The sequence below is a fragment of the Delphinapterus leucas genome, chromosome 11, assembly GCF_059928025.1.
Source record: "Delphinapterus leucas isolate spDelLeu-1000000601 "Yukka" chromosome 11, BTC_Dleu_Yukka2, whole genome shotgun sequence".
NCBI lineage: Eukaryota > Metazoa > Chordata > Mammalia > Artiodactyla > Monodontidae > Delphinapterus > Delphinapterus leucas.
Window position 1 is genome coordinate 93,614,251 of NC_143139.1, and position 13,064 is coordinate 93,627,314.

General features: G+C 51.5%; 2 protein-coding genes across 5 annotated transcripts; both read left to right on the top strand.

Moving 5' to 3' along the window:
* Positions 1-840: 840 nt before the first annotated feature.
* MIURF (mitochondrial elongation factor 1 upstream open reading frame) lies at positions 841-2,953 on the top strand. 2 transcript variants are annotated; one of them, XM_089921352.1, is made up of 2 exons: positions 841-1,562; positions 2,713-2,953. In XM_089921352.1, the coding sequence occupies exons 1-2, from the start codon at positions 1,432-1,434 to the stop codon at positions 2,951-2,953; spliced, it is 372 nt and encodes a 123-aa protein (XP_089777478.1). In that variant the 5' UTR covers positions 841-1,431. The 2 variants fall into 2 exon arrangements, with proteins under 2 accessions (XP_089777478.1, XP_089777479.1); XM_089921353.1 differs by lacking the exon at positions 841-1,562 and having other exon boundaries at positions 2,741-2,953.
* MIEF1 (mitochondrial elongation factor 1) lies at positions 2,751-12,846 on the top strand. Of its 3 annotated transcripts, XM_030760723.2 has the most exons (6): positions 3,022-3,069; positions 7,594-7,658; positions 8,795-8,945; positions 9,858-10,035; positions 10,235-10,497; positions 11,016-12,846. In XM_030760723.2, exons 3-6 carry the CDS (start codon positions 8,802-8,804, stop codon positions 11,820-11,822), a joined length of 1,392 nt encoding a protein of 463 aa, XP_030616583.1. In that variant the 5' UTR covers positions 3,022-3,069; positions 7,594-7,658; positions 8,795-8,801; the 3' UTR covers positions 11,823-12,846. The 3 variants fall into 3 exon arrangements, with proteins under 3 accessions (XP_022452207.1, XP_089777477.1, XP_030616583.1); XM_022596499.3 differs by lacking the exons at positions 3,022-3,069; positions 7,594-7,658 and adding an exon at positions 2,751-2,849; XM_089921351.1 differs by lacking the exon at positions 7,594-7,658 and having other exon boundaries at positions 2,956-3,069.
* Positions 12,847-13,064: the final 218 nt, after the last annotated feature.

Sequence of the window (13,064 nt, forward strand, 5' to 3'; positions counted from 1 at the left end):
TCTGATGAGAGACAGAAACTAATGCAGAAATTAAAAAACAGTGCCTGGCAAATAACAGGCGCCAATAAACACGTTTTGCTGTTGAAGGAGCGAAGCCCTAACGGCGGTGTGCAGACATTTCTGTGGGGCCCAAAGGAGATACCTAAGTGTGTTGGATGAGGGGCGAGGAAGGGTATCTAAAAGACTTCTAGAGGGGGACATTTGAGGGGGACCTTGAAAGGTAGGTCCTTGCCAGGGGTGCGGGAACAGCACGGAGGGATGAAAAGAAAGCAATCTGAGAAAATGGAAGACCTTTAAAAGCCACGATACGGAATACCCTTAGCGTGAAACCTCCCCCAGGCACCCCCATGGCTCCAGCCCGAGATCAGCAGACAGTGCTGGAGCCACACAGGCTACAGAGCTGGCAGCAGGTTGGGGGACTACGCCGCACAACGTCTGCACCCCGCCTTCCCCCGCTCTGCCCAACCCGGACTCCCGCTCCTCCGCCCTCCGACTGGGCGGGGCCCGAATGGGTGGGCGGGGCCCGAATGGCCTCGGCCGGCCCGTCCTTTGGTGACGTCACGTATGGAGGCGGGACTCCGGCCTGTGGGGCGGAGCCGCGCAAGGGGCGGAGCCTGACGCGGCTCCTGGCCCCACCCCGAGAGAAGCATAGGCCTGGAAGACCGGAAGTCCTCCAGCCCCCACCTGCCTCCAGGCTCCCTTCGGTCCCACTCCTCAGCTCCGTGCGCAAGGTCGTGTCCCGGAAGTGAAGTGGCCATGTTGGTGGGTGACCCCAGGAGAGTTACCGGGAGAGAGGCGAGTCCCGAGGAGTGGAAGTGTGCGCGGTCCGCAGGTGAGTGAGGGGTGGAGTGAGGGCCGGGGTCTGGGGCTCGCCACGCCTTCTCTCAGGGCCTCTGTCTGGGCCCCCCCCCATCCGGCCCGGGCCCGGGCTACCGGCCTGGTCGTCGGGGGTCTCGCCCCAGCCCGCCCTGGGCTTTCCCCTGGAGGCCGCTCCGGGGCCCCGCCTCAGCCTCCGGAGCCCTCCCGGGGCCCCTGAGCCGGCCTGCCCCAGCCTCGGGGCCTCTCCACCCCGGCTAGGTGCGACGACCCGCAGGGTAGGGGGAGGACCTGGGGACCTGACGGGGCCCAGCGGTGCACTCGCCGATCGACCTTGTAGTAACAGCCCTCGCGTGACAATCGCCTCCTACTTCATAAAGCATTTTTCCTGTTGATTTCTGGATTCATCTCCCACTCCGGGAGGCCCTTGGGGCCGAGGGGCGCTCTTCTACAGCTGAGGAAAAAGGGACGCGGACAGTGGCTTCCTCAAGCTCGCGCAGCAAGTTATGAAGGCCGGAGGCTGATGGCTAGCCGACTTTGGGCCCAAAGTCCAGACCTTTTTACCAGTCAAATACCTCTTCCACTCAGTCTCAGTTCTTTATTTCATAAAGAGGGATGATGCTTTTTTCCACACAGGGACGTTGTGAGGGTTCCCTCTTTCGTTCAGCTTCTTTTTTGAGCCCTTGGTGTGTGCCAGGCGGTGTGCTGGGAAAGTTTGTAAAGCACCTGGAAGTGCTGTACACATGGTAAGATCCCAGCAAATAGTAGTTATCATTACACAGGCAGTCAGAGTTGGGGTCGGGAGTGCCCCCCCTGCCCCTTTATAGCTGGGTGCCCCTGTGGGCAAGTTACTTCTCTCTGGGAGCGTCAGTTTCCTCCACTTAAAATGGGGATACTGACGGCACTGGGTTTGTTGATGGAGTGAGAAGAGTTGTCACGTGGGATCTGCTTATACCATGCGTGCTACATAGTCAACACTCCATAAGCGTTAACGCTTCTTGTTACGAACGTTGACTACTTCATAAATTCCTCAGTTTAAATGTGATAATGGATGACAAAGCACTTTACAGATGGTAACCCTCTGTGATTGTGTAAGGCTTTATTGTTACGGAAGGAAGATGGTGACAGTTTATGTGTATCTAATACTTACTGAGCACTTACAAACGAGGGTAGGTAGCGTTAATAATGTTGACACCTGTCCCTGATAGACTGCTTAGTATATGCCAGCGCTATTCTAACCACGTTTACATATATAAACTCATTTAATCCTCATATAAACCATAAGGAAAATACAATTTTAATCCTCATTTTACAGATGAGGAACTAAGGTAAGCCCAGAGAGGTTAAGAAACTTGCCCAAGGTAATGAATGAGCTCATAAGCGGTGGTGCCAGGATTCAAGTGTGACTGAGACCCCTCGTCTCCACCGGCTCTAGACCACCCCTTGCGGTGAACTTCAGTTACAGGTGCTTTACAAGTGATATCTCAGGCAATTCTCAAAATAACCCTATGTGGTAAGTACTGTTGGCGGATGTAGTATCGATGCGTAGCAGTACGTAAATGTAGATAGCATCATCTGTATTTGAAAAGTGAGGAAGCTGTTGCTCAGAGAGGTTATGTACTTTGCACTAAGCTATATGGCAGATAAGTGGCAGAGCCAAGATTCAAGCACACACAGTCCAGCTTCCAAGGCCTGGCCTTTCAGCGTAACTGGTAGTTTCCCACGAGCAGGAGTCGGTAGGCTGGGATATAGTCCCAGCCCCGCCGCTAAGTCATATTGTGACCTTGGGGAGGTCTCTAAGACCTAGATTAAGAACCACTGAATTAGATAGTCTCCACAGGCCCTTCCATCATTAATTCTGATTCTAGGCTTCTCTTTCTTCCCTTCTGCGTATAGCCTGACGCCCAGCCCCTGTCAGTCCCCCATGGCCCCATGGAGCCGAGAGGCGGTGCTGAGTCTCTACCGGGCTCTGCTGCGCCAAGGCCGAGAGCTTCGCTACACTGATCGAGACTTCTACTTTGCCTCCATTCGCCGTGAGTTCCGGAAAAATCAGAAGCTAGAGGATCCTGAGGCCCGGGAGAGGCAGCTGGAAAAGGGCCTGGTATTCCTCCACAGCAAACTGGGAGGGATTATTTAGGATCCTCTCCTTTCCCCTCCCATCCTAATTCCAAGGGAAAGAGGACAAAAGTGCCTTCCATAGACACGCCTGCCTCTCTCCCACCTCCACCTCACAGATGCAGTAAGAAGCCTCAGGTAGGTAGGCCCTTGTTCCTGTAGGTTTCATTTTTTCTGTTGCAGGGGTCCAGGAGAGGGAGAACCTTTCCTTTAGTGACCAGAGTCCTTTAGTCATAAATCAATGGAGGAAATACAAACATATTAACAGCAGTATGTTCCCTTGTTAAGAAAAAAAAGGCCCTGAGTTTCAGGCCCCACCAGGAGACCATTTTGTTTCATAAAACATTTTACATATGAAAATGCTAGAAAAGACATTGGTTAAAACTATTAGAGCTCAGTTCCTGGCTGCCTCATTCTTTGGTAGATTCACTTCTATTGAGGGCAAGATCATGTTTCCCCAAACATAACTAGACTCTGTTGCAACAGTCTCTAAAGCAAGCATAGTGTACAGACCTCGGAGGACGGTGCCTTCCTGACACTGCTACTAACAACTGTGGGATTTAGGGTAAATCACTAAATCTGTCTAGGCCTCCATTCCCTCATTTGTAAAATAACAGTACCTACCTCTTCAGCTTATCGCAAGAATTAAATGAGACAACTCGGGAATTCCCAGGCGGTCCAGTGGTTAGGACTCTGCGCTTTCACTGCTGAGGGCCCAGGTTCAGTCCCTGGTCTGGGTACTAAGATCCTGAGGGCCGCACGGCACGGCCAAAAAAAAAAAAAAGAAAAAAAGAGATAATGCACACAAAGTACTTGGAATAGTTCTTGGCCAGTGGTATGTTAGTTCTGTTTAGTTCCCATGCCAGTGTGATAGTCCCACTGTAACCAAATGATTGTATTTAATTCAGCAGCTTCCCAGAGGGCCTTCTCTGGCCCTGGCATTCTGGTAGGCTCTGAGGTAGAGGTGAATGATGTGGCCCATCAAGGGACGGGTCTCATGTGGAGATCGACGGGAGGTAATTCCAGGGTGAACAGCTCTGTGCTAGAGGTCGGGTAAAGGGCTTGGAGACAGGGATGATGCCAAAACTGTGCCTTGGGGGCGGGGTGGCAGTGGAGGAATCACAGGTGGCCATAGAAAAGAGGACATTTGAGGTCTGCCTCAAGTGAGAAATAGAAGCTTGCCGGGCAGACGGGCAATAAGCAAGTGTGGAGTTGAAAACAGAGACTACCACATTTTATAGTCTGGAAACCCGAGTCCGGAGTGGCTCGAGTGGTGCACCTGTAAGGCAGGTGACCAGAGTTGAGGCTGGACCAGGTCTGGAAGGACATCGAATCCCCTGTTGAGGAGGTTGTGATATCTGACAGAGGGGGACCATCAGAACTTTGTCAGCAGGGGAATGGCGTGGATGAGGGATCGTGGCGGTGGCAGCATGGAGAATACATTGGTAGGGGATACCAGAGGCCGCGGCTCCGACCAGGTGAGCTGGAGGGACTGTGGTGGCCGGGTGGCCCGTGAGCACACTGTGTGCAGCCGCGGACTTCACCAGGCGGACGCTGGCTGCAGCAGGAGGAGAGAGGAGCGAGCGATGACCGGGAGGTGTTAGGCGTGCCAGCTGGGTGGGCGGCGCTGTCTTTAACAGAGGGAAAGCAGGAGGAGGAGCCTGACGTAATGGCTTTGGGTCCTCCTCGGCCACTCTGGTTGCTGGGCAGACTGGCTTTGGGGAGTAAAGGGCCAGGTGAGAGATGATGCCCACAAGGGCCTGCCTGCCCAGGGAGAGTAGAAGTGAACACTGAAGGCTTTGTGTTCCTAGTATCTTGACTGAGTTGGGTTACAGGTGCTGCTACCACCTCCTCACTGCCCGCCCCCCCCCCCCCGCCCAGAAAAAAAAAAGCCATAGAATCAGTAGCTCATTCATGCAACAGATATTTGCTATGTGTCAAATACTGCTGGCCCTGAGGACACAGCAGGGAATGAGCCAAAACGCCCCTGGGAAGCGTATGGCCGAGTCCGAGTGGTTAGCAGAGAGGAGATGTGTACGAGGAGGGGCTGCAGGCTACTTGGACCCCTGTAAGCTACTCCCCAGCCCCGTGAGCTCCAGGTTCAACTCTTGGCTGCAGAACTTTCTGACACTTTACCTCTGCCTCAGTTTCTTCATCTGTAAGTTGGAGGTAACAATGTGACTGATCTCATGGGATTGTTGGAACTAAGGGAACTAATAGGTTTAAAATGCCCAGCACACGGTACACGCTCAGTATATGTTAGCTCTTCTCAAGTGTACTCAAGCCAGATGTTTAAGTCATATGCCCTTTTCAAGGAGAATAAGTTGGAATTTTCACAGTTCTGTGCTGTCCTCCTAGGAAGATACAGGGCCTCCATTACTCATCATTCCCACTGTAATGGGGTGATGAGTATTTCTATTCCCACTTTTGTATCTAAGGAGACAGGTTAAACAACTTGTCTGAAATGTTCCTAGAGTTCACATTCCCCATCCTCAGCCCTGCCCACCAGGTCAGTGTTCTGCCTCCTCTTTTTTTTTTTTTTTTCCAATATTTTAACTGTTTGTAAGTGTACAGTTCAGTGGTGTTAAGAATATTCATATTGTAGGGACTTCCCTGGTGGCGCAGTGGTTAAGAATCCGCCTGCCAATGCAGGGAACACGGGTTCGAGCCCTGGTCCGGGAAGATCCCACATGCCACGGAGCAACTAAGCCCGTGCGCCACACCTACTGAGCCTGTGCTCTAAAGCCCACGAGCCACAACTATTGAGACCACGTGCCACAACTGCTGAAGCCTGCGCGCCTAGAGCCCATGCTCCGCAACAAGGGAAGCCACAGCAATGAGAAGCCTGCGCACCGCAAAACAGAGTAGCCCCCGCTCGCCACAACTAGAGAAAGCTCACGCGCAGCAACGAAGACCCAACTCAGCCAAAAATAAATTAAAAACAACAAAAAAAAGGATATTCATATTGTTGCACAAGAGATCTCCAGAACTTTTTCATCTTGTAAAACTGGAACTAAACGCATTGAACAACAGGGCTCCTCCAGGCCCTCCTCCTTGCCAGGCAGAGCTCCCACCTCCTGCAGGCTCCCAGGTAGTGCGGCAGAGCCTGAGTGGAGGGTAGACTGTGGTTAAGTAGTTTCAACTGGAACAGATTGAGTTCAGTTTTAGAATAGAAACTTTGATCTCCCTGTGGGAGCTGTGGGTGTTCTTTCCTCTTCCAGGTCACCAGATCTTTGACATCACCTGGACCTTGGATGGGGCGGGGAGTATATTGCACTAGAGTAGAAAAGCCTTTTCCCAAGCCTGCTCAACTTCATAGTTCTGGTCTCAAGCCCAGGATAGCATCAGCTTGGGTTTCATAGGCCATTCCTGGCTTAGTCTCAGAAGGTAAGATGTAACTCACAGGACAGTCTGGATTGCTGCCGCCTTCTGGAAGTTGACCTTTTGTCCTGTGGATGGAGATCTTAAAAGACTTAATGATGGCCCACATTTGTAGAGTCCTTTTACGGTGTATAAAGTGTTCACATACGGTATTTTAGTAGATATGTTTTCCTCACTACAACCCTATGATTTAGGCCATGCAGGCATCATTATCCCCATTACATAGCTGAGGGGTTAACTCATTTGAGGGCACCCAGCTAATTAGTCAGGGCTCAAAGGCAAGTACTCAATCTCAAGATTTCCGACTCTAAAACCCAGGCTCTTCTATTACGCCACCTCAGTGCCTTGTTCTCCCCAGTCATCAGAGGGGCCGAGGGGCCAAGGAGCCAGAGAGGCTCCTTCCGGCTTCTGCGTGGAGGAAGAATGTGCCCTTCTTGCTCTGCTGCATCACATGCAAGGATCATTTAGAGCAGCGGTCCCCAACCTTTTTGGCACCAGGGACTGGTTGGAAGACAATTTTTCCCCGGGCCCAGGCGGGGCGGGGGATGGTGATGGCTCAGGTGGTGATGGGAGCGACGGGGAGCGGCAGATGAAGCTTTCCTCGTTCGCCCACCACCCACCTCCTGCTGTGTGGCCTGGTTCCTAACAGGCTGTGGACCACTACCGGCCCGGGGGTTGGGGTCCCCTGATGTAGAGGGTGGGCCTCCCTATTGTAAATACATCTCTAAAGGTTCTTTTGTTTTAAAAGCAATAAAACGGTGGTCATGGTTTTGTATCGGGAACTGTGTAATGATCACCTTTGTCCTGATTGGATTACTCTGCCTCAGATGAGTTTATGTCCCATCTCTGTCTCAGTGGCCACTGGAGGGAGGATGACTAGAGTTCTTGCCTGACCCCACCTGTAAATACAGAGTTTAACTCTTCTCCTCAGCCTTGTTGGCTCTGTGCATTTGAAGTGGGAGTATATTTCATTTGGCCAAGCAGTTTCTCATTATGTCCCTAAACCTGAAGCTCCTGTCGAGGGTAAAAGGTGGAGAAAAGAAAAGTGCCATGGTTGTGCACTCTAGTTGGGAAAAAAATAATTTTGGGATCGACAGCGACTCTTAGTTAACTCAATTGCTGGAATAAGTAGAGGCAGAAATATTTCTCTCGTTGACAGGGGAGGCCAGGGGCATGACATGCGACACTAGCAATACCCAGTTGTAAGGGTATTAGAAAGAATGCTACTTCGCACTGGAAGATGCACCAGTGATCTTGTCCCTCTCTGTCCTCCCGTTCTAGGTATATTGGTGAATGGTAAACAACTGTTTTTCCCTACGTGGTTCCTGGCGTACAGGACACGGGAGGTAGGAGGGGTAGCAGTGTTAAAAGCAGTGCTCAGATTTGAGCCACTTTGCCATCCTTTATCTGGGTCAGGCCCAGGGTTCTAACTGCCTGGGAAATGGGCTTACTGGGAGACCAGGGGAACTTCAGTCAGGATGACCCCGTCGTTGCCCAGGAGCAAAGGCGTGCTCGCCTCGCTCCAGCACTGTACGGAGGCCAGCCTCTTCTGCCTTGTGCCCATGATCTCCGCTTAGGTGACCACATTTTTAGTTCATTTTCCAAGCACACTTGAGCAGGTGGATATTTTGTTTTCCAGTTAACAGCTGAGTCTGCAGTGACCGTTTTGTTTATTCTCAGTCTCTGTCACAGTGCCAGGCTCACCTGAGCTTCTTGTGGTGCCCCTGCACACTTGCCCCAAGAAACAAAGCATTTGTCAAGTGGGCCTGTCCACAGAGTTCTCTTCTTCTTTGGATCTTTCTCACATGTGGACTTGTAGTTTTGTCTCCGTGTGCCAGGGTATTTAGTCTGTGTTTTTGTTGTTATTATTATTTTTCGCAGAAAATACATAGAATAGGAACAGTTTGACTTGGGTAAGGGGAAACATGATACAGTAGAAAAACCATCATGCTAGGAGTTGAGAGGCGGCCTGAGTTTTGCATATGGCTTTGTCATTCCTTTTCTCTGGGACCTCTGGCAAGTCACCTCCCTACATGTGAAGTGATGTGATGGGATTAGATGGGTCTCTAATTAATTTACACCTTCTCAGGTCTAACCTTCCATAAGCAGTGGTCAGAGGATCAAAATATGATCTGCATTGTAATGTTGGGAAGGGGTCCGGAGGGTTGTATTGCGTGGGGGTGGGGTACTTCACTGTCATACGAGAAAGGGTTGACAGTGAGCTTATTATCGCTCTCTGTAATCTCAATAGATTGGTGGGGAGGCTTTCCCATGACTAGCATGATCATTTCCTCTGCCTTGCATCCAGATACGTCAAGGGACACAATACCTCCCTCCTGACCCTAGAACATGGAGTGCTAGGGTTCCTGGAACTCACAGAGTACCCTGAAATTGTTGGGGACTGGCCTGATGGTGGAGGGAGGAGGAGGGCTGCTTCCCAAGGTCCAAGGTGGTGATGGCTGTGTTCTGCCTTCCTCCTCAGGTGAGCAATGGCAGGCGCTGGTGAGCGCAAAAGCAAGAAGGATGATAATGGCATCGGGACGGCCATTGATTTTGTGCTCTCCAATGCCCGGCTGGTGCTGGGGGTGGGTGGAGCAGCCATGCTGGGCATTGCTACACTGGCGGTTAAGCGGGTAAGTACACTCAGCCAGGGGTTGGAGAGGTGGTGAGGCTGCCGAGTGGAGCTGACTTAGAATAAGACTTTGATACTGCTAATGGAAATGTAACTTGGTAATTTGGCATTATTAGACAAGACCTTAAGAGGATTCAGTAAATCTACTTCTTAGGACTCCACCCTAAAGAAACTGTTGGAGATACAAATAAAAAGTTTATCCCAGCGAGTGAAAAATTGCAAATAATCAAAAAAGCCTTCCTTGACTACCTTATTTAAAATAGCAGGACTCCCACCACACATTTTTCCTATTTCTCCTTCCTGCTTTACTTTCCTTAACACCTATATCTGCATGGTTTAGCTTGTTGATTATGTATTGCCTGCATCCCTCTGCTAAACTGTAAACTCCAAGAGGGCAGGGATTGGGTCTCTTTGGGTTACTGCTTTATTCTGTGCACCTAGAACAACTCCTGGCACAGAGTAGCCATTCAGTGATGTATTTGTTAAATGGATCAGTGTTTGACATTACAGTACATTCATAAAATACAGTGTTGTATAGTTAGAAATTGTACCATAATGTTCAACACTGATTCATTTTTAGTGATATGGGGGAGTGATAAAAATGATATGTAAAAAAAATCAGTTTTCAAAAGTATATATAGAGGAGGATCCTAATTACACAAATATATATTTTCAGAAAGAAATATACCAAAATATTAACCATTATCTCTGGGTTATGACATTATGGATAAATTTGTTTCTTATTTATATCATTTAGTATTTCCTGAGATTTTCTGTGCGGAGCAAATGATTCCATAATCTAGAATAAAACAAAGTTATTGAAAAATAGTAGCTGAACTCATTAAGGCAAAGCTGCTGGGAAGGAGGGAAACAGGAAAGAAGGTCATGTGCTGGGTCCTCTCTGCTGTTTCAGATGTATGATAGGGCAATCAGTGCCCCTACCAGCCCCACCCGCCTGAGCCATTCAGGGAAAAGGAGCTGGGAAGAACCAAACTGGATGGGCTCCCCCCGATTGCTCAACAAGGACATGAAGACAGGCCTGAGCAGGTCCCTACAGGCCCTTCCCACAGGCTCCTCGGCCTTTGACACAGGTGAGGAAGGCTGGTACCCCTTCTGGGACTGACCTCGGGGCTCTCAGTGCTACTCATGCATTCAACACAGTTCTTAGGGACATATGTGCCAGGCACCATGCTAGCCTTTTGTGCCAAGCCCGTCTCCTTTGGGGCTGAGGCAGCCATGGATGAGCAAGCACGGGAAGAGCTCACGTGCCTCTCTCTCTTGCCTTGGCAGATACATTCTGCCTGCCCCGGCCCAAGCCATTGGCCAGGAAGGGCCAGGTAGACTTGAAGAAGTCACGACTCCGCATGTCCCTGCAGGAGAAACTTCTTACTTACTACCGGAACCGGGCGGCCATCCCTGCTGGCGAGCAGGCTCGGGCCAAGCAAGCTGCCGTGGACATATGTGCCGAGCTCCGGAGCTTCCTGCGGGCCAAGTTGCCTGACATGCCACTTCGGGACATGTACCTGAGTGGCAGCCTCTATGATGACCTGCAGGTAAGCAGGGGGTTCTTACGAAGGGCAGGGTTGTACTGACCAGGATGCTTCTCAGTAGGGCTGTTGGTACAGGAGATCAGTCTCCCAGGCTTGCCAGAAAGGTTAGTCCTACTGCGTCTGAATTCCACATACTGTGGTAGCATTTGGAGATCCCTGCCTTTAACGTTTTTTGTTTTTTAGTCATACTCACAACTTCTAGGAAGCTGTCAGAGGTCTCCTCCTTCCTATATTCTTGTCCCTATCTTTCCTTTCTGGCTTTCCTTCAAGCCGTCAAGGCCTGGGGGATGTCATGTGTACTTCTGTGTCCAGAGGCAACGTGGTGTGTGGAATGAGCACGGGCGCCAGTGTCCGACTGACCTGGGTTGAAATCCACACTCTGAATTGATATGGTCACGTGGAAGAATTCTTAGTTCCCCTTTTTGTTGGGGGGGATATAAGATGGTGGGACCTGTGTTTGGGGAAACTTGGCTCTTGAGCAGATTAAATCCCTCAAAACCTTTTTAATTCTTCTCCACCAGGTGGTGACAGCCGACCACATCCAACTCATCGTGCCCCTTGTGCTGGAGCAGAACCTGTGGTCGTGTATCCCCGGAGAGGACACCATCATGAACGTCCCCGGCTTCTTCCTGGTTCGCCGGGAGAACCCAGAGTACTTTCCTCGTGGTAGTAGTTACTGGGACCGCTGTGTAGTAGGGGGCTACCTCTCTCCAAAGACAGTGGCAGACACGTTCGAAAAGGTAGTGTCTGGCTCCATCAACTGGCCGGCCATCGGGTCCCTCTTGGACTATGTGATTCGACCGGCCCCACCCCCAGAGGCTCTGACTCTGGAAGTGCAGTATGAGCGTGACAGGCATCTCGTCATTGACTTCCTGCCATCGGTGACCCTTGGTGACACTGTCTTGGTGGCCAAACCACACCGGCTAGCCCAGTATGACAACCTGTGGCGGCTGAGCCTGCGTCCTGCCGAGACGGCGCGCTTGCGGGCTCTGGACCAGGCCGACTCTGGCTGCCGCTCTCTGTGCCTCAAGATCCTCAAGGCCGTGTGCAAGTCCACTCCGGCCCTGGGTCACCTCACTGCCAGCCAGCTCACCAACGTCATCCTCCATGTGGCCCAGGAGGAGGCTGACTGGTCTCCCGATGTGCTGGCTGACCGATTCCTGCAGGCCCTGAGGGGACTGATCAGCTACTTGGAGGCCGGAGTCCTGCCCAGTGCCCTAAACCCCAAGGTGAACTTATTTGCAGAGCTCACCCCTGAGGAAATAGACGAATTGGGATACACTCTCTATTGCTCACTGTCTGAGCCGGAGGTGCTGCTGCAGACGTAGGGCAGGTGAAGGCAGGTGTCGAGCGGTCAGGCCCTGGATTCTCTGTTAGAAACACTTGGTTCCATAGTTGATGCCTCACAGGGTCCCTAGGTGCCTCCCGTCTTTGCTGGTCATCGCCCTGGGCATTTCATGCTGATTAGAAAGGTATCCCTCTCTCCTCTTTTCTCACCAACCATTTCTATTTTTGTTACCAAACACTGTGCTCCCTACTCTTCCCCTCCCCCTCGCTCCAGGCTAGTTTTTCTTGGAATGAATTGAGAAGGTGGAGCAGTGGCCTGAACTGTGGAGACCACTTGGTGTTTTGCATTTCGGCACAGGTCTGCTGTGTCTGCCCTGCCACCTGCCCCTTTTCAGTGTCGTCTCTTTTTCCACCTGTTCACACCTGTTTTGCTTTTTTTTCTGGAGCACATCTGCCTAATCAAGATGCTGCCTTTTAGTTGACTGTCACTGAAGTTATGATTGCATGTTTCAAACTGAACTCTGCAGAGAGCGCCCAGACAGTATTTAGGGTTTCTAGGGGTAAAGCTGGTGGAAAAGCTGGCCTTTGACCCAGGTTCCTGGAAAAGAAGCCCATCCCCCCCCGCCACCCCCCCCCCCCGCCCCAACCTCTCGGCCAACTCATATCCAGAAGTGCTAAGAAGGTCTCTCATGGGAGCACTGTTGTTGCCGCACACGGGAGTGAGGGCTCAAGATAAACTGCATGCGTAGTTATTCGGAGACTGTGTTTCTTAGTGGCCATCAGTGAGTGTAGAGTGGGGGAACCTGGAGGTGGTGGAGAGGGTCTGCGTGCCTGATGTCTGTGCCTGGTCCAGCCCGGCACCACTGCGTGCGGGAGTCAGACAAAGACCGGGAGGGAAGGGGCTGTTGTTTGCCCCTTCCCCACCTTCTTGCCAATTAGGACAAGGCCTTCAAGGACACAGTCTTAGTGCTAGAGGTTCAGCTAGACAGGCGGCTGAACGTCAGTGACCATGTTTCTCCCACGTCAGGCCCTGCCTTTCTAGGATGTTGCCTTAGAGGAAGAACGGGCCCAGCAGCCAGCCCTCTGCTCCCCAGTGTCTGTCACAGGAACGTGATGGGGGTGTTTGCTGAGCTCTCCAGGCACCTCCAGAGGCCAGAGGACAGGCGTATATGCACAGACCTCTTCCCCCTGTCCTGTCTCTCACCCAGCACCTGGGAAACCGGTGCTACCTAGGAAGAGAGCGTATGGCTGAAACACATATGAGAGGGAGGTGGGTACTTGCC

Coding starts and splice junctions, on each gene's coding strand:
- MIURF (XM_089921352.1), top strand. CDS start 1,432: ATGATGCTTTTTTCCACACAGGGACGTTGTGAGGGTTCCCTCTTTCGT. Junction 1,563..2,712: donor CTGGAAGTGCTGTACACATG/GTAAGATCCCAG, acceptor TTCTGCGTATAG/CCTGACGCCCAGCCCCTGTC.
- MIEF1 (XM_022596499.3), top strand. CDS start 8,802: ATGGCAGGCGCTGGTGAGCGCAAAAGCAAGAAGGATGATAATGGCATC. Junction 10,036..10,234: donor CTCCTCGGCCTTTGACACAG/GTGAGGAAGGCT, acceptor TTGCCTTGGCAG/ATACATTCTGCCTGCCCCGG. Junction 10,498..11,015: donor GCCTCTATGATGACCTGCAG/GTAAGCAGGGGG, acceptor CTTCTCCACCAG/GTGGTGACAGCCGACCACAT.